Source organism: Bos taurus, chromosome 2, assembly GCF_002263795.3.
Source record: "Bos taurus isolate L1 Dominette 01449 registration number 42190680 breed Hereford chromosome 2, ARS-UCD2.0, whole genome shotgun sequence".
Classification (NCBI taxonomy): domain Eukaryota; kingdom Metazoa; phylum Chordata; class Mammalia; order Artiodactyla; family Bovidae; genus Bos; species Bos taurus.
In genome coordinates, this window is record NC_037329.1 from 122231418 (window position 1) to 122254550 (window position 23133).

General features: G+C 53.9%; 1 protein-coding gene across 6 annotated transcripts in view; it reads right to left on the minus strand.

The window, feature by feature from the left end:
* Positions 1 to 1744: 1744 nt before the first annotated feature.
* The window catches only part of SERINC2 (serine incorporator 2), a 53832-nt gene continuing 32443 nt past the window's right edge, over positions 1745 to 23133 (minus strand). For 4 of the 6 annotated variants that reach the window (XM_025001134.2, XM_059893189.1, XM_059893187.1 and 1 more), the window contains 10 exons: positions 21323 to 21373; positions 9882 to 10043; positions 8609 to 8799; positions 8084 to 8163; positions 7614 to 7751; positions 6800 to 6969; positions 4978 to 5068; positions 4550 to 4691; positions 3496 to 3705; positions 1745 to 2324 (listed from right to left, as the gene is read on the minus strand). In XM_025001134.2, coding sequence (XP_024856902.1) covers positions 2189 to 2324; positions 3496 to 3705; positions 4550 to 4691; positions 4978 to 5068; positions 6800 to 6969; positions 7614 to 7751; positions 8084 to 8163; positions 8609 to 8799; positions 9882 to 10043; positions 21323 to 21373 — 1371 coding nt within the window. In that variant the 3' untranslated portion in view covers positions 1745 to 2188. 6 annotated transcript variants of the gene reach the window in all.

The window sequence follows — 23133 nt, forward strand, 5'->3', positions numbered from 1 at the left end:
CTGGTGGAGCGTGACCACTGTCTCCTCAGAGAGAACAGGGGCAGAGAGAACATGGAGGGAAAGCCCTCCCCACCTGGGGGGATCAGAAGTGGCTTCTCAGAGCCAAACTGGGGCCTGGAGCTCCTTTATCAACATTCAGGCTCTTCACTCCTGCCTCCTTCCCTGCCAGGTCCAGCCCAGCCCAGACCCCGGGACAACTCATGCTCAGTATGTGTTTGTTGAATGAATAACTGAGCAACAGAGATAAAAAGAATAAAAGTGCCCACTTAGACAAACGCTTGAAAAAGGTTATCAGGAGCACAATGTGGGCTTTTTCTCCCAAAGTTGAAATAAGGAAAGAAATGAAATCTTTTGTGTTGTGGGGAGGAAGGCCAGGCTGCTCCATGGAGAGGGGTCTCCTTCAGCTGAAAGCTACCAGGGACAAAACCATCCCTAAGGCGTGTCTCAGGGGTGAGAGGTGGCTTCCTCGGGCCCCCGCCCCACTCCAGGCTCCCACCGCCTGCCCCGGGCCTTGGTACCTGCCGCCAGCGGCTGCACTCTCCATTTCATCCCAGAAAATCTTCCCAGAATAACCATCTGACCATGTCAGTGCTCTGCTCTGCACCTTGCAGCACCACCCCTTGAACAGCTCACACCTTCACCACCTCTCCCCTGCTCAGAAACCCTCCATGGCTCCCCTCTACCCTGAGAATTATCTGGTCTCCTGTGAGACTCAGGCCCAGCCCATCTCTCCAAAGCCCACACCCGTTCCTGGCCCTCACATACTCTCAGCACACCAGCCTCCCTACTTTCTCACTGGTCTTCAAACACCTTGCTCTCCTTCTCTGGCTCACACGCCATGTCCTCTCTCTCGTGGGCATTTTCACTCTTGATCCAGCCGACTCCCGCTGACAGGTGCCGTGGCTTCACCTGCTTGGGGCCCCCATGCACTGATGCTGACCCCCCAGACTTCGAGCTCCTTAGAATTGGCCCGCGTCCCTGGCCCATCACATCCCAGCCCCCAGTGAACTACCCCAGCACATCAATATCTATCTGTTTTCCCCACAAATGGAAGGGGCCAATGACCTGGCGATGGACATCACGAGGGCAAGAACCAGACTCAGGGGCCCCCAGCCAGGAGCTTCTTCGTCCCCCTGCACTTGGCCGTGTGCCTTCAGAGATGAGCAGGCTGTTTCATCTGAGCCCGACAGCTGCCTTTTCCATCTGCTGAATGAGGAGCCAGGGCCTATAGGGGAATGACTTGCCCAGGCCCACAGGAGCCCCATGGCTTCTGCAGTTCAGCGGATCCGGGCCAGCTTGGCCAACGTTAGAGGACATACTCTTCCCCACTGCACCCTGGGGCCCAGAGCAGGTGCCAAGTCTGTAGCAATTAGTTGAGTGTGTGACAAGTGCTTCAGCAGACCCTGGAAGACCTCAGGGTGGGCGCTGGTAAGACGAGAGGCAGCCTCTCAGCCACCCACACGACCCCTCCCCCACAACTTGACTCTGGCCTCATCACTTAACACCGCTCCAGGGCCCCTTTTCTGACCCCCCAAGGCTCCCTTTCCCCAAAACCCCTCCTTCCTCTATAACCCCACCCTCAGGCTCTCCATGACCGAGTCGCAGAGCCAGGACCCTTCTGTCTGATCTTTGAGGTCCCCCATGGTCTGGCTCCTCAGCCCCTTCTGCCCTGACATTGTTCCCAGCCACCAGAGTGGTCCCCAGTCAGGAAGGGGCCCACCTAGAGGGGAAAAGGGCAAAGACATGGGAGGCACACGCACTGGCTTCTTTATTGGCAGAGTCTGCGAGACTCAGTAAGGCACGGAGTCCAGGAAGGGGATGGGCCGTCCCGGGGTGTGTGGTCAGGAAGACCGGGGCCTCAGTGCCGGGCACCCCATCACAGTGAGCACTTCCGCTCTGAGCAGCTCTCAGTGTTTCTCTCCTTCAAGACCCTCTCCTGGGGAGCTTTAGAACAAGGGGCCCTTTTTTCTCAAGAGGGTGAATGTGGGCAAGCAGGGGCAAGGGGAAGGAGGCGGCAGCTTGAGTGGAGAGCTGGGGCAGTGGCAGGGAGGGATCTGATGCTTGTCCTCCCTGAAGGCACTAAGAACAGAGGGGCCCAGCTCAGGGGCAAGCCCTGGAGGCGGGTGGGGGCTCAGCCTGCTATCACCAGCCCCAAGGCACCAGGTTGGACCAGCTGCATGGGGCTGCCTCAGCTGAAGTCGCGGTTGGGCAGGAGGAGGGGGGCTACCAGGGTCCACAGATAGAGGAGTAGCCCTGTCCAGCTGGCGCAGATCTTCACCCACACGGCAGTCCATGTGCTGATCATCTTCCGGGTCTCACCAGGTCTGGAACACACCATCATCCCAGTGAGCCTGGCCTCGACCTTAGGATCCAGTTGTGACCCCTGACTTCACCTCTGGCTCTCACCCTGTAGCTCTAGTCCTATCTCTGATATATTTGACACTTGGCCTTGTTGTGGTTGCCGTTCAGTTGCTAAGTCTGACTCTGCAAACCCAGGGACCGCAGCACGCCAGGCCTCCTCTGTCCTCCACTATCTCCCAGAGTTTGCTCAAATTCACGTCCGTTGAGTCAGACCATCTCATCCTCTGCAGCCCCCTTTTCCTTTTGCCTTCAGTCTTCCCCAGCATCAGGGTCTTTTCCAGTGAGTAGGCTCTTCGCATCAGGTGGCCAAAGAATTGGAGCTTCAGCTTCAGGCCTTAAGACCCCAAACACAGTTCTTGACCTTGTACTGTAGACCTGACCCTGACTTCAGTTACAACCCTGACCCTAGTCCTGGTGTAATATTGTGACCTGACTCTGGTCACTAACCTTGTGATCCTGATTCTGTGACCTCATTCCTGGTCCCTGACTCTGGGACCCTGAAGCACCTGACTTTAGTCTTGACTCTGAACCTCAATCCCATAATCCCAAGCCTGAGTTTATGACTACAGTTCTGGTATCTCTGACCTCAATTCTGACCCTTGGCCCTGTCCCCGGAGTCCTGGCCTCTAATCTTGTTACTCTGATCTTCGCTCTCTGACTTGGCTGCTTCAGTCCTGGCTTTCTGGCCTTGAAACTCCAGTTTTAACCAAATGACCAAATCTGTCATTTGAGACAGAGTTGAGAGTCCCAACTTTCAACTTCATGACCCTGTTCTTGACCCTGTGACTTTGATTCTGACCCAACACCCTGCTCCTAACCCTCCAACCATGAATCCCAAATGTGATCCCACAACCCCAAACACTACGCCTGATCTGCAAACTTGGTCTGCCCTGCCCAGGCCCAGCCTCACCTCCCGTGAGCCCCACTTCTCAGGCATTCAGCGAAGGTACCAGCTACTGACCAGACCAGGCACTGGCAGGGAAACTGAGGCAGAGATGGGGCAGGCTCCCTGGAGGGTCCTAGAGAGACACCTCCCTGCCCAAGTCTTGAGCAGGGGCCAGGAAAGCCCCAGCACAGGCCGGAGGGAAGGCATGTGGCACACACGCTGTGGGCAGGGAGGCTCCGTCCACGTACCTGTACCAGTTGGTGAGCGTCATCATGATATGGACAGAAGCGAGTACCAGGCACAAGTGGAAGAAGGAGTAGCTGTAGGTGACACCGTCCTGCTCGTTGTCGAAGGCCCGGCCCTCGGAGACCACCTGCTGCTGCGTGGCGTCCAGCACAGGCGGGCACTCCTCCGTCTGCATCAGGCTGTTCACCTGCCGGTGGTCTGAGGAGCGCAGACTATGGGAGGTGGGGGGAGAATGTGGGTACAGCTGTCGGACCATCACCACCAAGGTGAGCAACTGGGCAGCGCCAGGGGGCCTCACACACCATGGCACTGGTCACAGTGACCATGGGCACCAGGGTCCCTGAGCCTCGGGAGCCAGTGACCTGGTGGTTAGGCCCACAGCCCTGGAGTTAACAAATTGCCTCGACTCTCAACTCTACCCCTACTTCCTGTGTGACCTTGGGCAAGACACTTAACCTCTCTGAGCCTCTGATTCCTTGTCTATAAAATCAGAGGCAACAGTACCTCCCTTACAGGGCTGGTGAGGATTAAATGGAGTATCACTGTGAACTCCTAGCACTGTGCCTGGCACAGAGTAGACACCAAATAAACAACCTCTGTTATTCTGATTGTTTATCTGCCATTTCAGTAAGCATGCGTGGAGAATCTAGTATTGCAAAGGCTCATCCCACGTATTATATAGTGTTCGCAGTAATGCTCACCTGCTGTTACATTTGGTTTCCTTTTATTCATTTTAAGTAAGTAGGGTTACCTATTGCCTGCTTTTCATAATAAAAATAACAGTGATGATTTTTTATCATTGCTTTTCTATAGTGAGGTCTTGACATTTTTAACTATATTGAATAGTTCGAGACACATATACATTTTGAAGACCCAACACATATCTTGAAAAAAAGTGAATGAAGACCTGGATTCCAGCCCATTCCATCACATTGAGAAAGCACCGCCTGCTGAGCTTGGTGTCCTGGCTCCCACACCCTCTCGTCACTTGTGGCTCAGGGCTCCCAATCATGATTCCTTCCCAGAGACCAGCCCCTACCCCCACCCTCTGCTTACCTGATGAAGACAGTGCACAGGATGAAGACGACGAGACCCACGATGCTTGGCGCGTCCCACCAGTGGGTCTCATAGCCCTCGGGGCCTGCCAGGACCGTCCCGTTGCCAAAGTGGGTCAGCAGGTGAGGGTTGCATTTCTGATCTGGGGATGGAAGCATGGTCACCCTCAGCCCACGCAGGCCAGGTCTGAGCAGCCAGGGAGCCCAGAAGATGGGCTCAGATGGACAGACAGGCACACAACCTACCGTCCAAGTCCTGGCGACAGCACTTAGACAAAACAACAGAGACAGCTCCAGGAATGATGGGGTCCTCCCCACTCCCAGAAGGACTGAGTCTTGGAATGGGCGGGGGCTGGGGTCCCTGACATCTTTGAAGGTCCCCAGCCTAGGAAGAAGACCAGGCCTCCCGGAACCCAGGCGTCTACTCACCGGGGACATTGGACAAGGCCAACCAGGTGACAAACATGGTGTAGAGTGTGATGACTGAGGCCTGCAGCAGACCCGAGTTGGGCTGGGCATCCTGGCGAAAGCGGCCCATCAGTGTGACTCTTGCCAAACCCGGTACACCCCACCCGACTCCCACCTAGCCCACTCACACCCAAGCGGGGGACCTCAGAAACCCCCACCACCCTGGCGCCATCCCACCCCACACCTTTTGGGAGAACATACCATCTGGGCCACCCACTGCCCAACCTTGCCCACCCAAAGGTGAAGCCCTAATTTTTCCCTTAACCGATTACTCGACTTGTTCCCCCGCTGAGAAAACCCTTCAAGGGCGGCATCTCTTCACACTTCGAGTTAAAGCTCTCTTCCCTTTACCCCACCTCCGTCCTCACCTGGCCACTACACCCCCCACGGCCCACGCTGTCCCCGCCACCCCCTCCCTGCTGACTGCTCCTCAGCCACAGCGGCCACCTCTCTGTCTCAGCCTCCGCCTAGTCCTCGCCAACCTCAGGGCCTTTGCACTCACCATGCCCTCCTCCCAACATGCTGCTCCCTCACATCTCTGCACTGGCAGCCCCTCTAGAATTCAGGCTTCCGCTTACACAAGACCCCCCAGAAGGCCCTGAAAACCCTGACTGCAGAAGCCCCTGGCCCTGCCAGCCCACCTCCCTTTCAGCCCGCACTCCATTATTTCTCTACATAGCACTTTCTACCCAAAGTTATCTCACCTGGCCTCATTTCCTCCCCTGGCTTGTTCCTTCCCAGTCCCCACCATACACACACACACACACACACACTTGAAAATATGAATCTGAACTCTACGATTAATAGCATAGGCCCTGGAGCCAGTCTGCCTGGGTTCAAATCCCAGTTCCACCCCTTACTAGCCATGTGACCTTAGGCAAAGTCTCTTTCCTCCGTTAAGCCTCTATTTCCTCATCTGGAAAGTGGGGATGACGATGGTGCAAGGACTGAATGACATAATAGATGCTGTTAACTGTCAGCTATTATTATTCCTCCTCTTGCTCACAGCTGTATCCCCAACATCTAGAAGAGTGCCTGGTACACAGTGAGTGCCCAAGAGGTATTTGCTGAATGAGTACTGATTGCTGTGTGACCTGGAACAGAGGCATCACCCTCTCTGGGCTTCCAATTTCTCACTGGCAAAAGGAAACTCTGGCCCAAAGGAAGGTTCCCAACCTTTCTGCTGAGGACCCTCAAAGACTATCTAAGCTACCTCTGAAACCACCGATGGGCTGATACCCCAAAATGAAATACCACTGGACTCAGAAGGCCTCCTTTCTGAAGAACAAAAGATGGCCTTGGCAGCCCCCACCCATTATGCTAGACAGTCTGAGACTGGAAACTGGAACTGCACCTTCTACCACCACTTCTTGAGGTCACTTAGTGACCTTTCCTAATATTCTCCTGATTTGCATAAAAACTGATAGCACTGAAATAATGATAACAACAGCCAATGTCTGATGGATATCAGTAAGCCAGGCACTGTTTTGTGTTCACAAACATGGTCTCCATCTTGAGAATAAATCCAAAAACTGTTATTGTCCCCATTTAACATCTGAGATGAGAGAGGCACAGGGAGGTTAAGGCACTTTCCCAAAGACAGCCAGCATGTAAATGCAAGAGTCGAGACTCTCACCCAGGGAGGCTGACCTGGGAGCCCACGCTCTTGGCCCCAGCCTCTGTGATGGAGAGACCCAGCTCCCAGCCCCCAAGGTTCCTACAAGAAATCCCACACACCGAGGGGCCTGGTTTCAGGTTGGGCAGAGACAGGCCGGGCTCTCACCTGGATCTTGGGCAGAATGGCAACGATGGAGACACAGACACAGAGAGTGAGGTTGAGGCCAATGAAAACCTTGCCCTCGTAGCAGGCACCGGGCTGGGTGTAGTAGACGAACAGCAGCGCCACGGCCGTGATCGACAGCGCGTAGAAGAGGAGGGTGAAGAAGAAGAGGCCTGGGAGGGAAGGGCAGCAGCAGGTGGGTCTGGAGGCACAAGGACCCCCGTCCCTCATCGGGCAGTCATCTGGTCTCGGGTCCCAGCTTCCTCCTCCAAGGAGTGCCTGCTAAACTTCTGTCCTCATCCAGTCTTTGTAAGCACCCACCCCACCCTGAACTAAAATGATTCACGTGCCACAAATAAAGTCACCATAAGTATAAAGACAATGAATAGAGAACAGTCTTTCAAAGCGTGAACTAGATGAGTGGTGATCAGGGAGGTGGGACAACCAAACCAACCCCAAGTGAGCCTTTCTTCTCGACCGATTCAGAAAATCGATCTGAAGAAGGACCCATTCTGCTGCTGGGGATTCAATAACCAGGGGTGATTTGAAGTCTGGTCTGGCTGGGTGTGGTCAATTCTGCAGGGCTTGCACCACCGGCCCCCTCCAGGGCCCTCCAGCGCAGCTCTCATCTGACCCACCTCAGCCGCCCGGATCAGCTGCCCTGCCCACACATACCCTTCTCTCCATCTGCCACGGACGGCTCCGTTCCTGTCCTAAGGCAGGAGGCAGCCTGAGATGCCCTCCAGGTCGCCGTCCTTCAGGGACCCCCCTCCTCAGTTAGCTCAGCCCCTGCACGAGGCTACGGGGTAGCACTGACCTGCGTACCAGGCGCGGGAGTCACACTCCTCGGCCTTGCACAGCCACCGCTGGTTCCAGGAGTGCGCAAAGTCAATGAGCAGCAGTAGCTGGATGAGGAGGAAGATGAAGGAGCCCACGACGCCGAAGTAGAACCAGACTGGGTGGGGAGAGGGGAGGGAAGCAAGGTGGTCCGGCCGTAGGGCAGCAGCCTAGGGCAGGCACCCTCCAGGGTCTCTTCTCACGCTCACTTTCACACATTCAACAGTCATTCATGCCACACCCTATATTGATGTCCCCTCCCTCAGGGAGCCCCAGGCCACACACAGAGATGCTTTGTAGCAGGGTCAAGGCAGGTCCCCTTAACCCCCAGAACTGCCCAAAGGCCACATGGCCAAGCACCAGAGTCCTGTCTCCTGGGTACAAACAGCAGTACCCACCAGTGCTTGTTCCTCTTGGTAGCCCCCATCCCTCCCCACCAAGGCCACCTACTGTTGGAGAAGGAGCCATCGGGGATGTAGAAGGCACCCACAGTGATGCCCACGAAAATCAGGAACTTAAAGAACCAAAACCTATGGTGCAAAAATGGGTAGGTCAGACTAGAGAGCTGAATAGGGACAGAGGAAAAGCTGGCCCCCCAGAATCCCACCCCCACAGGACAAGTACTGGGAGAGATGGCAGGGACTTTCTGATGATCTGATGGGCACAGAGAGTCTGTCCTGGCCTTAAAAAAAGTCCCGAGGGGCAGAGGGAAGGACCAATTAGGGGTGAGGATGGCTACCCGGGTTCTAGCCCCAACTATGCCACTGAATTGTTGTGAAACCGAAGGCATGTATCATCTTTCTGGGCTTTATTTCCTCATCTGAGAAATGGGTATTGCTCAATGAACTGATCTCTGTGCTGCGTCCTCCTGGCTTCGGCAGCTCCTCAGTCTGAAGGTAGGGTCTGGAGACAGGCAGAGGATGGGGAAATCCACTGTGGGAGGGCTTCAGGGTGCAGGTGGGGCCCCCTCCTCACCCGTTCTGGATGGCAGCCCTGGGGTCTCGACTGCTGCGCACGCAGACCATAAGCAAAGAGAAAAGGAAGAAGAAGGCCGCCATAGCAAAGCACATGCGGTAGACGGCGCGGTGGCCGAGCAGGGAGCCACAGTCGATGTGGCCCTGCAGGACGACGTGGGATCCGGTCCCCTCGTTACACACCCAGGGCAGCTGTGGAGACAGACAGAGCAGCTGGAATACCCCACCCCACCCAGTACCCAAGGTGACTCTGCCCAGGCCTCCCCCCACCAAGGCAAGAGGTTCTCCAGGCCTGGGCTAGACGGCAGTCTGTCCCTCCCACCTCCATCCACCACCCATCTCCATTCCCACCCACCTTTGCCGCTCAAGTCCCATGAGTGAACCCCCCAGGGATAGACGTCCAGTTAGATCTTGTTAATTTCCCTACTATCATCTCACAATCTCAGGACTACACCGCACTGTCCAAGGCAGGATTTTCCAAAGCGCTCTCCCGTTACCAGTTACATCAGAATCCACTGAGGTCCCCTGTCCTATGGAACTAGAGTCTCTAGGGTGGAGTTTGAGATTCTGCATTTCTAGCACACTCCCCAGGGGATTCATGCCTCTGTGCACACTAGCATGTCAGAACCTCTGGCCTCATTGTGTCACTGGCTATGAAATATTGAGACGGAGGGAAGACAAGACCCTCAAAACTGGGCTTATGCATCAAAGTGGGGAGAGCCTGCCCTGGGCCACTGTCTGGCGTGGGGGCAGTAACGATTCATGAGACTCCCCAAGGGGACCATGGCTTATGAGAAACGAGGCGGATCAAACCCTCCTCCCAGTGTGAAGAAACACCCCCCTAATGTCAAGCTTGGATCATTGGTGCGCTGGACACTCCTGCCCATCTTTTTTTTTTTTTTTAACTTTTTGGCTTTTTTATAAGCAGTTGCACCGCGGGCTCAAGGTTAACATGTTCCACCAAACATCAAACTGGTGTTTCTTGAAAACTGGGCGTCTGGCTAAAATGAATCTCCAGGTTCCCTGGTAATTGACAATAGTGTTCCTTTATGGATGGGGGGGCTAACAGCCAAGGATGGTGCCAGGATGGGGGTGGGGTGTGCAAATGGAGCTAAGGGAGAGGTGGGCTTTGGGGAACACGGAGGGGGTTTCATCCTCAGCGGTCCACTGGTTTTCATTTGTGATTCACTCCAAACCCTCCCTGTCCTGCCCACCTCTTGATCAGCTGGGCCCCCTGGTAGCTGAGCCTTTGCCAGGTCCCGCGGGCAGCTCACCTTGTAGAGCTGGCTCTCCACGCCAGGACTCAGCATGATGACACACACCAGCACCCCGAGGAAGAGGAAGACCGTGAAGAAGAGGCGGCTCAACGTGGAGTTGTGGCTACAGGGGCAGCAGCTGCACAGGATGCAGGGGGCAGAGCCGCAGAGGCAGGACGCCTGCAGGGAGGGCGGGGACGGCACCTTACTCTCTGCCTCCTCTCCCTTTTCCCGCCCGAGCACGCGGCATCCTCCTGGGGCCCACTGCCTGCTGCCTGGTCAATATCTCCAAACCTACACAGAGCCCTCCCATGCCACGCTATGGAAGGATTCCTATTCCCCACATGTCATCCCATTTAACTTTCAAGCCCAAGGGAAGAGGCAAAGCAGACAAAGGCTGGAAGAGGCTGGGTCGCCCAAGGACACACAGCCAGCAAGCAACAGAACGCAGATTCAAACCGGGCTCTATCCTCAGGGGTTACTGTGGCTTCAGAGAGAGAGCTGAGGTCACACTGTTTCTTATTTCAGATGAAGCAGAGTGGAAAAAAAAGTCCAGAAGGCCAAGCCTGTCGCTAGTTAGCCATGTAACCTTATACAGTTCATTTACTCTCTCTTAACCTCAGGTTCCTCTTTCATAAAATGGAAATCAGAGGGTAGCTGGTTCTCACATGGTAGTTTTAAGAATAAAATCAGGATTTTAAATTCTAACTCCCTCAGGCTCCCTGTCCTCCTTCCCTGCTTTTCTCCAAAGGACTTAGACAACCACCTGATTGGCTTCACATTGACTCACGGTACCTGCCTCTCACTGTTAACCTGTGAGCTCCACCAGGGCAGGGGGGTTTGTCTGTTTTGTTCATCGTGGAGGTGCCAGAAATGGGAACCAGGCCTGACATATCCTGGGGAGTTCAGGGACTATCTGTTGAATGAGAGTTAAGTGTCTGGCATGGTACCAGACATATGTTAAGACCTCAAGAAACAGCAGGTGCTGATCACTCAACATCTGCTGAATGAACGGAATGAAGGATATGAGAGGTTGGGATTCCCGCCCTGGGGCTGCACCAGTTTGGACAGCAGAGACGTCCAACCCCTTCTGTCTCAGGCACCTCTGCCCTCTGTCAGCCCCTCCCTTCCAGGGCTTGGCTGAAATCGCTTAGGGGCTGGTGATGCCACTCCATTCGTAGCTGTAGCCTCACCCCACGGAAGCCAGTTCCACAGCCCAGCCTTGGAGGAAACGGGGCCACATCCAAATATCTGTGGGTCACAGTTTCTCTTCCTCCAAACAGCTCTGACTCCTCATTCAGGTATGTGAGAGTTGGGAGGGCAAGAGACACAGGTCCCACCCTCCTGGAGTTTTCAAGGGTAGGAAAGCGACTCACTACTTCCTTACACCTGTCATGGTAAGTGCTGCCATGAGAGTGACCAGCGGGGGCCTAGTTTAGATGGGAAGTGGCGAGTCACTGCCCTGAAGGGATGCCATTTAAACTGAGAGCTGAACAGTGAGGACTCACTCTGCTGGCCAAGACGAAGAAAGAGTGTTCCAGACAAAAGGAAGAGAGCCTGCAGTGGCTCTGGGGGCAGGCAGGAGCTGAGTGTTGGAGGAAGGAAAAGAAGGCCTTGTGGCCAAAGCTTTAACAGCAAGTGCGTAGTGAGGTCAGCCAGGCTGGTGGGGCCTGGCAGCCACGTACAGGACCCTGGTGTTCTTCCTATGAGCAACGGGCCTCCATTGCCGTTGGGCACCACGTCCCAAGGAGGAGAGGGACAGGAACAGCCTTCTACTAAGTGACCAGCTTTGCAGAGAGAGGCTGAAAGGGTCCCTTGCTCCTCTGAGGCCCTGTCCCCCGCTTTCTGGACTGGTCTCAGGGGCACCGCACACTCTGCTCGTGGTGCAGCTGCCTTCCCGTCTCCTCCCTCCTCTCCCCTCAGACTGGAAAGGCCCCTGGGAATGCCCCTTGTAACCTATCTCTCTCACCCACAAAGCCAAGCACAGCATGGATGCTAAATGAAATGCCTGCAGAAGGAAATTCTCCCTTGGGGTCCAAATCATAACAATCCACCCATCCATCAATTTCTGGTTGTATCTTGCAAACCCCGCCCATAGCCCTGACTCCTATCCATGGCTACCTGGGGGGTGGGGTGGTGAGAAGATAAGCAAATGACAGAAATAGTGTTTTATAAGCCATAAAGAGCATTCTGAGATCAGAGAGATTAATAGACTTGCCAGAAATCACACAGCAAGTGGATGGCAGTAATAATAGTGATGGCTTCCGTTTATGATGAGTTACTCTGTCCCAGACACTGGTGAGCACTTTGTCTAGACTAAGCCTCACTGACACTATGAAGTATGCTGTAACCTCCCATTTATAAACGGGGAAACTGAAACTCAGGGAGATAGCACGACCAAGGTCACGTTGCAAGTAAGCTGAGGAGCTGGGATTTGAGATCAAGTCTGTCTGCACCAGGGTCTGCTAAGTCATGGATGGCAGTCTCATTTAATTTCAAATGAAAACAATGAAAGTTTTTTTTCACCCAGCAATGAAAACAATCCCTCCAGTGCCCAAGAAAACCAAGGGAGGCCAACAGGCACTGTTCATGGGGTTAAAAAGCAGAGACATTATTTTGCCAACAAAGGTCGTATAGTCAAAGCTATGGTTTTTCTAGTAATAATGTATGGATGTGAAAGTTGGACCATAAAGAAGGCAGAGTGCTGAAGAATTGATGTTTTTGAACTGTGGTGTTGGAAAAGACCCTTGAGAGTCCCTTAGACTGCAAGAAGATCAAACTAGTCAATCCTAAAGGAAATCGATCCTGAATATTCACTGGAAGGACTGATGCTGAAGCTAAAGCTCCAAAACTTTGGCCACCAGATGCAAAAAGCTGACTCATTAGGAAAGACCCTGATGCTGGGAAAGATTGAAGGCAGGAGGAGAAGGGCACGACAGAGGATGTTATGGCTGGATGGCATCACCAACTCGATGGACATGAATTTGAGCAAGCTCTGGGAGACGGTGAAGGACAGGGAAGCCTGGCGTGCTGCAGTCCATGGGGTCACCAAGAGTCGGACTTGACTGAGCAACTGAACAACAACAGGCACTGACCTCAGGAACCAAGTACCCAAGTACCCAGGTCAAGCTGGGCTCTGGCTTGTTACCATTTCCATCTGAGACGTTTGAGACACAAGAAAAACTGCCACACTGCAGTCAGGGAGGCTGCCTTTCAACTTACTCTGGTTCTTAGAGATCAAAATCCAGGTATTGCTGATACCTGAAATCTCAGGTTTCCAAAGACCTGGCTGGTAGCCAGAGAGACCAGGTTTGGGAGACAGAAATACACACAGCCCCTTCCTCCCACCCTGGCTGCTTCTGGAGCATCCTTGCAGTTGTTCATACATTCTGATCTCCACTCCCCACCTCTGGGGATCACTCCGACACAACTTCTTCCTATACAAATACCAGCCCACGGAGTAAAAGCAGACACCTGCACACACATATACACACGGATGTTCACAGTGACACTGTTCACATGAGGAAAACAATAGGCGGAAGCTGAAAATAACTAAATGCCCATCACTGCACCATGGTACTCCCCTCTTAGAGGGATCTCTCTATGGATGGAGCAGATGTGTTGGTAACACTTAAATAGGCACATGAAACTAAATATAGTTAAATGTAAAGTATATCCAATAAAGTTGATTTTATTATTAAAAAAAACCAAAAATTTTAAATTAAGAAAAAAAAACTAAAATAGGCACGAAGCTTTACGTTGCATGAACTTATCAGAATATCAAGAAACTGCAAATGACCTCTTTGCCCCACACCAGCAGACAGTGGTGGATGACTGACCCCATGGAATGGTACAGAAGCAGGAAAGATGACAATCTCTAGATTGACAGCAACACAGGCTATGCTTGGGATGCAATGTGAAAGGCCAAGGCAGACTATTACACCGTTCCTACACTCAGATTACAACACAGCCCTCCCCAAATGCACTCAGGGGCAAGGCAGCGATGGAAAAGCACCAGAACTTAGACTGGTGGAATCATAGCACCAGCCAGACTCTCAGAAAGGAGAACTCAGAACTCAGGAAACCCTGGGCCGGAGCGTCTATAAGCTGCAAGGTTCCGCGGCACCCCTGAACTAGCTGAGCCACCCTGCTACTGCTGCTAAGTCGCTTCAGTTGTGTCCGACTCTGTGTGACCCCATAGACGGCAGCCCACCAGGCTCCCCCGTCCCTGGGATTCTCCAGGCAAGAACACTGGAGCGGGTTGCCATTTCCTTCTCCAGTGCATGAAAGTGAAAAGTGAAAGTGAAGTCGCTCAGTCGTGTCCGACTCTTGGCGACCCCATGGACTGCAGCCTGCCAGGCTCCTCTGTCCATGGGATTTTCCAGGCAAGAATACTGGAGTGGGGTGCCATCGCCTTCTCCGTGAGCCACCCTAGCCCGACATAAAACACAGGAGAGAAGAGGGCAGCCCAAAACTACTTCAAGCACACTTCTTTCCCCGACGCAATGTGAAGAGGAGAGGGCCCTGTCATGCCCCTGCCACCAGCTGGCAGGATGACCTTAGACAAGTCTCTTTTCTCCCCTGTGGGACTCAGTTTCCTCAGCCATAAAATGGGCTTCCAGGCAGGGCAGTGAAGCAACTTGGAGCCCATCAGACAGCCATGGGTTTCAGCAGCTTCCCCACTTCCTCAAATGTGGTGTCTGGTGCTTTACCACTGGCAGGCACTTACAGAGCTGCCGCTGCACACCAGCTTCAGGTTAAGTCCCACAGAACCCTCCCGACATGCTGAGAGCTGGTACCACTGTGCACCCCACTTTACAGACAAGGAGAGAGGTTCTCAGTCACGCAGCTGAGAACAGACCAAGCCAGGATCCAGACCAACCAGTCTGATGTGAAGGTCTTTCATACTCCCTCACCTGTGGAAGGCCATCCCTAAGGATCTGCTGACCATCCAGCTCACCCTGTGCTGACCTGCTTGGTGACTCCCATCCCCAGTGGGTCTACCTTATCCCCTCCTGGCCAGGACTCACCTTCAGTCCAGCACAAACACTGACCAAGAGGGCCACTTGTGGACTTCCCTGGTTGTGCAGTGGACAAGAACCCACCCGCCAATGAAGGGGACACGGGTTCGATTCCTGGTCTGGGAAGATTCCACATGCCACGGAGCAACGAAGCCCATGTGCCAAAACTACTGAGCCGGCGTTTGAGAGCCCGTGAGCTGCAACCACTGAAGACCGCTTGCCTAGAACCCGGCCGCAACAAGAGAAGCCACCACAATGAGAAGCCCTTACTTGGTGACTAGAGAGTAGCCTTACTCTCTGCAACTAGAGAAATGAAGTTGCAGTTCAGCAATGAAGACCCAGCAGAGCCAAAAATAGATACATAAATAAAACTCTTTTTTTTTTTTTTTTTTATAAAAGAGAGAGCCACTTGCATTCCCTACTTGCTGTGACAGATTTGCATCTGACCAAGGGGACCCATGTATGCCAAAATGTTCCCCCTAAAGATGCCTGACAACCCCTCATTAGAACTTCAGTCCTCTCAGGCAAGTGTCCATTGAAACACTGTTATTGGTTATCCAGCAGTGCCCAACAGCACCACTTAGTACTACGTGGCTGTGGGAAAATTGTCTTCTCTCACTGATCCAGCTTCCTCAGCTGTGAATAATGTTAACTTCCTCACTGGGGTCGCTGTGAGGACTAAATGAAAGGATATATACAAAATGTTCACTACACCGCTGAGCTCTGAATTCTGGGCCTACAGTAAGGACCTAGTCAATGGCGGCTATCATCAGTATCACAATCTGCAAAATAAGTTAACTCTGTCATGGTGGGGGGGGAGTGGGATGGGTGGGTAATATGGCATGGGTGAAGGGCTCAGCACAGCACTTGGCATGCAGTAAGCAACCGGTAAACATCAGAATGCCAAGGGGAGGCTCCTAACAGGAGGGGCAGGTCCCTTGCAGACATTAGATACCTGCAACCTCCCGAACCTCCTGATTCTACTCTGGGCCAACCCTGCCCCTCAGCAGCCAGAATATGAAGGGAGGGGAGACGTGGGCAGAAGCCTAGACTAGGGATCAGATATTAATCCTGACTATGCAGATCTTCCTCCTTTCGCTGTGCAACCTTAAGCAAGTCGGCTAAACTCTCTGGGCTGCAGCCTCCTCATCTATAACCCATGGGTTGGCGCTCACCTGTCTGGTGCCTTCTGATTCAGCATTGCAGGAGCCTGACTCAGAGACCAGCAACTGGTTCCAGAGGGAATTCTCCACCCACCTTTTTAAAATGATAATAACAATAGCTCCGGTTTGGAGAGCTTACTGTATGCCAAGAACAAGGTGGGGCACTTTTAAATCTCGAGGGAGGCAGATGGAGAGACAGACGCACCCGGAAATGGCAGGTTTCCTTTCAAAAACCTCCCCCGCCCCCAGGCTAGCCCAGATAGAAGGAATTCTAGTCAACTCCAAGGAAACTCTCCCTCCCCAACCAGGAAGCAAACCCTTTCGGGCCAGAGCTCCAACCCAAACCTTGGTGTCACTGGGCAGGAAAAGACCTCAGGAATCAGCTCCTGCACAAGCACACGTGCATGCACACACACACATACACCCTTCACAGATGGGAACATGGAGGCCCAGAGGGGACAAGGGTCCAGGGACCCACTCTATAGCCTCTCTGTGCAGACACCCTTCTCGGAAAATAGCTGTAAAGTACATCTCTCTAGATCCCCAGCTGTGGGCCCCAACACCCCCATCCTATCATTCACACACATCGGGGACAAAGGAAAGTTAAGTCTGGGATTCAGCAGCCACCAGAACCCCCTCCCCCTTCCTCTCCGCTCCTCTTTGTGTAGGGCAGAGGGGGAGGGGGCTGCCTGAATGAACCTCAGATTTAATGAAGGGAAGAGGGAAAGGAAAGGGGGCTGGGAAAAGGAGAAGGGGCCTCCCTGCCGGGGTCTGGCTGACACTCCTCCCCTCTGCTGGCAGCAGCGCCAACTGAGCCTGGCTGCTCCCCAGGTCCCAGAGCAGACGACCAGGTAGTCCCTCCCCGCCCCCACACACCCCAACCTCCCTCAGGTCCTGGGTTTCCCCACCCAAAGTTGGGCGGGTGTTGGCCTAACCCGTAAGACGGACTCAAGCTCGCTCAAGATCGGCTTAGAAAGGCAGAGAGGGTCTTCCTCCCCACCCCCGACTTCGGCCCTGGGGCCTAGGAGGGAAAGGTCTGGGGTTCACTGGAAAAGTGCCCAGGAGTCTGGCCTGAGCCAGACTGAAAAGCAGGGACAAGGCACAGAGAAACTGACAGCCCGGACAGACACGGAACCATAAAGACAAACAATGACAGATGTTAAGAGGCTTCGGACGGACAAAGACAGTCGGACGAACGAACGGACAGATATGAGACACATACAAAGGGACAAACTGAGGCAGACGGGCAGGGACAGACAGCCTGACTTGACACACACAGAAACAGAGGACACCCGGCAGAGAGGGGCAGGGACCGGCAGGCACACAAAGAGAGCGTCCGGGAGGCAGACGAGAGGCTCACTGCCAGGACGACTCCAAGTTGGGCCAACTGGGGCTGCAGCGCCCATCCCCTCCCCGAGCTCTGGGCCTCAGTCTCCCCAGTTCCCTGGAGGGGCGCCCGCCCAGGACACTCCCTTCCCCCCGCCCCGGGGCGCCCCACCCGTTCCCCCGCGGTAACCCGATCGCCAGACACCAGCCGTCTCCGGCGCCCGCGGGCCCGGGATGGGGGTGGGGGGACTCGATGAGCCGGGGTACCCGAGGAGCGAGGAGGCGGGGTGCGGGCCCAGAAAGACAAGTTTGGAGGAAGAAAAAAGAAGAAACTATTTGGAGGAAGAAGACAAGACAAAAGTGCGAGCCCGAAGAAGGGGCAGGCGGCGCGGGCGGGCGACGGGGTCAGGACTCACGCAGCTGAGCAGGGAGCAGGCGCCCAGACAGGCCCCCATGTTTGCGGCGGCGCGGGTCGCGGGGTGCGGGCCGAGGGGCGCCGGCTCCCGTCCGGCTCCAGGCGCCCGGGGTTGGCCCCGCCCCCCCGGCCCCGCCCTGGCCCGGCTCCGCCCCACCTGCCGAAACCGCTCGCGGCTTTCCGGTGGTGTTCGGGGCCTCCCGGGACTCACCTGGGGCAGGTGCGCTGGGCTGGACCATAAGGAAAGTGGGGGTACCGGGGATTCCAGCTGCCGCGCAAGCCGCGCAACTGGACTCACGTCCGGATACAAAGTGATGGTTTGGAAATAGGGAGACCTGGGTTCGATTCCCGGAGAAGGCAATGGCACCCTACTCCAGTACTCTTGCCTGGAAGTACTCATCCCATGGATGGAGGAGCCTGGTAGGCTACAGTTCATGGGGTCGCTAAGAGTCGGACACGACTGAGCGACTTCCCTTTCACTTTTCACTTTCATGCATTGGAGAAGGAAATGGCAACCCGCTCCAGTGTTCTTGCCTGGAGAATCCCAGGGACGGGGGAGCCTGGTGGGCTGCCGTCTATGGGGTCACACAGAGTCGGACACGACTGAAGCGACTTAGCAGCAGCAGCAGCAAGGTTCGATTCCCGGCGAGGCCACAACACGACCTCAACAACACTTCTCCCTACCCCAAGAGATGGTCACACGGGACTCCTCGGCGTTTGGCATAGCCTCTGCCCAATATCGAAGTGTTGCATGATTGGACAAAGAAATGGGCAAGTCACTTCTCCTCCCTGAGCCTCAGTTTCCCCGTCTGTGAAATGAGGATACCGTCTTCAAAGAGCCAAGTGTGTGCTCCCTGCCCCCGCTTCTAGGACACAGCCTTGCACCTGTCCTCCCCTCCATCCACCTGTTCTTCAAGCTCGACTCACTCCTGGCTTGGACCACATGCTGCCCAGAGCCCCCTGCGCCTGGTGATTCATCACTCCCCAGAAACACCCAAACCTGGCCCCCAGCTAAGGAGCTCAGAGGGATGGGTGGGTCACATTCCTGCCAGACCATCCCGCAGGGAGGTGGGAGAAACCCAGAAGCAGGGCTCTGTAATTACACTCACTTCACCCTCCAGCCCTCTCTCCTCACCCAACCACAGGTAAGAAAATGTTAGGGAAGAAATCTGTGTGCCTCGAAGCTGGCCCCCAGGGTCAGAGATCTGGGCCTGCCTACATCTTTGATGACTCAGCAAGCGCTAGCCTGAGCCATTCATTGTGTTGCAAACAAACCCTACACTTTCCCTCCTCCACACTTTTGTTCACAGGTTACCCTCCTCCTGAAAATTCCTTTTTATCCTCCTCTCAGCCCTTCAAACTCTTGGTCCTATCCCGTGTCTTCTCAGTGAAGAGGGCAGCCACTGCCCTGAAACCATTACCTGGCCCCAGTAGGGATAACTAGCCTCCTGCATCTCTGTGTTTCTAAAACATGGGACTCCTTTATGGCCTCACAGATAACTAAAGTTACCACACAGCTAAGCTCATACCAAACTCTTCCACCTGCGTGCTGCGTGCTCAGTCATGTCTAACTCTTTGTGACCCTATGGACTGTAACCCACCAGCTGCTCTGTCCATGGGATTATCCCGGCAGGAATACTGGGGTGGGTTACCATTTCCTCCTCCAGGGGATGTTCCAGACCCAGGGATCAAACCTGTGTCTCCTGCGGCTCCTGCATCAGCAGGCAGAATCTTTACCACTGAGCCACCTGGAAGCCCCAAACTCTCCCACCTATGTGGTCCCATTCAAACCCTACAGTAACCCTGAGAAGTAGATTAACTCCCACTTCATCCCATTTTACAGATGAGGAAACAGGTTCAAAGAAGTAAAGTGACGTGCTAGATGTAAACTGAGCACTTAATACAAATCAGCTATGACTACTGTGGTTGCTACTATTGCTGCTTAAAGCCACACAGCTCAGAAGGGCAGCACTAGAAGACCACCCAATCTGGCCCAAGTCTCAGAACCCAAGGCCTGTCTCCGACATCCTATTGCCTCTGGGTGAAAGCAGACAATACCCATTGTGCCTATTTTTCTGTCCAATCATGTCTTCAGCCCTAGTCTGAGACCCTTACGCGACGTTGAGCCACCCAAGGACTATTTGATTCACCTCTGGTGGGTCCCTCCCCTGACCTGGGCACAGCACAGGGCTTGGCACAGTAAGGCAGTGAAAGTGCCCCAAATGAATGAACTCCTGAATGTTTCCCAAAAGCCCAGTGTCCTCATTCTGCCACTCAGCAGTCTGAAGTGAATCCTTCTCATGGCCACCCTCCCCAGAGTCATCTCCTTTTGACATTTCTGCCCCAAGCATCAAATTTTCCATCCCTCAACCTCTCCCTTTCCAAGACCTGGTCTAGTAGAAAATGGCTAGTGGTCCAGTGGCTAAGATTCCACGCTCCCAATGCAGGGGGCACCGGTTTGATCCCTGGTTGGGGAACTAGATCCTGCAAGCTGCAGCTAAAAATCCTGCATGCCACAATGAAAAGATCCCACGTGCCGCAACTAAGACTGCTGCTGCTGTTGCTGCTAAGTCGCTTCAGTCGTATCTGACTCTGTTCGACCCCATAGATGGCAGCCCACCAAGCTCCCCGTCCCTGGGATTCTCTAGGCAAGAACACTGGAGTGGGTTGCCATTTCCTTCTCCAGTGCATGAAAGTGAAAAGTGAAAGTGAAGTCCCTAAGTCGTATCCGACTCCTAGCGACCCCATGGACTGCAGCCTACCAGGCCCCTCCATCGATGGGATTTTCCAGGCAAGAGTACTGGAGTGGGTTGCCATTGCCTTCTCCGGCAACTAAGACTCAGCACAGCCAAATAAATAAATAAAAATATTCTCTAAAAAAAGAAAAAGAAGGGCTTCCCTGGTGGCTCAGTGCTAGAGTCCGCCTGCCAATGCAGGAGACACGGGTTCAATCCCTGATCCGAGAAGATCCCACAGACCTCAGAGCAACAAAGCCCGGGGGCCATAACTATTGAGTCTGTGCTCTAGAGCCTGGGAACTGCAACAAGAGAAGCCGCCTTGCAGAGAATCCTGCTCACTGCCACAAAGAGTAGCCCCGGCTGGCTGCAACTAGAGAAAAGCTAGTGCAGCACCAAAGACCCAGCACAGCCAAAAATAAATAAATATAAAAGAAATCGCCCAAGACCTCAACAAGCAACACCTGACACCCTGGTTCTGTCACCGCCTCTCATACCCTCTGCCGTCATGGAGGTCACTTCTCCTCTGAATTGGGCGTGATTATCCTGCTTAACCTCACAGAACAGTTGTGAGTGTCTGGAAAGCATTTTAAGAAATAGGCAGTCATCTGAAAAGAGGGAGGGATTAATATGCTTGCAAGTGTAGACAGACAGCCCCTTCTGACTTTTTTAGATTGAAGCTTTCCAGAACAGGAAAAACAGAGGTCGTGCCCTCACCCTGCCCAAACTGGGCTCTCACATCCCTGCGTTGCCCCGGACAGAGGGGCAGACCCCTCCCCACCCCATGCAATAAACTCACTGTGTTGCCTGGTCCTGGTGCCTCCTCCTCTTTCAGCCTCATCCTTCTCATCTGTAAAATGGAGATAATTGTTTCTGCTGCAGTTATCTCAGGGGACCAGTGAGGAGGTGGATAAAGAGGCTTCATTCCTCGGTATCCTGACCAACCCACCCACCTTTCTCCCAGTCTTAAATCTCTTGCGAGGGACCAGAATCACTCTGTCCTTCACACCTCCAAGGGCAAGACTAGAGTCAGCAGCTGTGTGATTCTGGCAAATCACTCATTCTCTTGGAGCCTCACTGGAGGGTTGGGATTCTGGATCACCACAGCTCTTCCAACCATATAATGCCATGTAAACTATGTCCATTGAGAGAAAACTGCAGTGATCATTTGGTCCATCCCCCTGTGCCCATCACCCAGCTGAGACAGATGCTAAACTCTCCAGATCCCAAGGAAGCAGGCTCTGGCTTCTTGGGCCACTCACCCCAAGAGTTCTCTTATCTGATCTCATTGGGGCTCAGTTTTCAAATGTGCAATATGGGAATAATCCCCTGATCAAGCCCCTGGTGCCCCCTAGTATCTCCCAACCATCCTTGCCCATCTCTCTCACCATCCTCCCATCCATGGGGACTCAGATGCACTCTGGCTTTGAGCCTCCTGTCCCCTTGCCTTCGCTCTCTGCACTGGCCTCCACTTCCTGCTTCTGACCCATTTACAGAGCAGGACTGAAGCTATCCCTTATGAATATTCACGTAGGTAATGAGGGCTTGGGATTGGGAGAGCATCTGGGGAGAGGCATTAATGAGACACCATCCACCTACTGTCCCCACACACAGCCCCCTGTCAAAGCTGCCCTCCCTCCCAAAGGGTGCTCGGGAGTTTGAGGCAAAGGTTGAAGTAACTGCAATAATAATATCCACAGCAACTATTTTCAAGTGCTTACAACATACCAGGCACCCTACTAAGAGCATCTCCTGTAAGACGCTTTTCAGATGGGAACTATTTTCCCATTTAACAGATAAGGAAATCGATGCTCCAAGAAGTAACACTCACATAAGTCATATGTGAAACCTGCACAGTGATTACGTGCAGAGCAAGGATGGAACCCAGGTTTTGTTAGACTCCAGAACTCGTACTGTTAACTCGTGCCCCCCGTATGCACGGGGCCACACCTGGACCTCCCATCCCAGCAAATGTGCTCACAGTGGTCTTCAGTGACCAAGGCTTTAGGAAAGGGCTCAGGTGCTGGAAGTGACTCCATCTGGATAATGGGAAGACACGCAGACAGGCGTGAGACTGTGTGATTCACACACACACACACACACGGTGCACTGTGAGTCTAGAGTGCGTTGATACAGGTAGAGTGTGTTGTATGTACCTGGCAGTGAGTGTGTGTGACACAGATGCCCCTGAGGTTGCCCAGAGACGCACTGTTCTGCCACTGTTCCTTTTCCAGTTGACCAGGGGGCCTGCTGGGTGCCAGGTCAGGGCACGTGGTGTGAAAAGGTCAACACCGTCCGTGCCCTCCTAGAGCGACAGTGTGGTGGCTTTGTACCCAAATGTGGCAACACCGCAGAAGGAGCCTTTGTGGGAGGTCTTCTTCATTTGGGAGGTCTTTTTTGTGGGATGCGGCTGGAAGGTAAGGGACAAGACTGTGGGGAGAGCAGAAAAGTGGGACATGCAGGAGCTACTGGGAACCCCCTGACACTTGCCAGAGGCAAGGGACTCTCCGAGGGTTGCAGGTCTGGAAGGTCTCTGGATGCTTCCCTCACAGATGTCAAAAGTCCGCCACAAATGCACATGGAGGCAGTGTGTGTGTGTGTGTGTGTGTG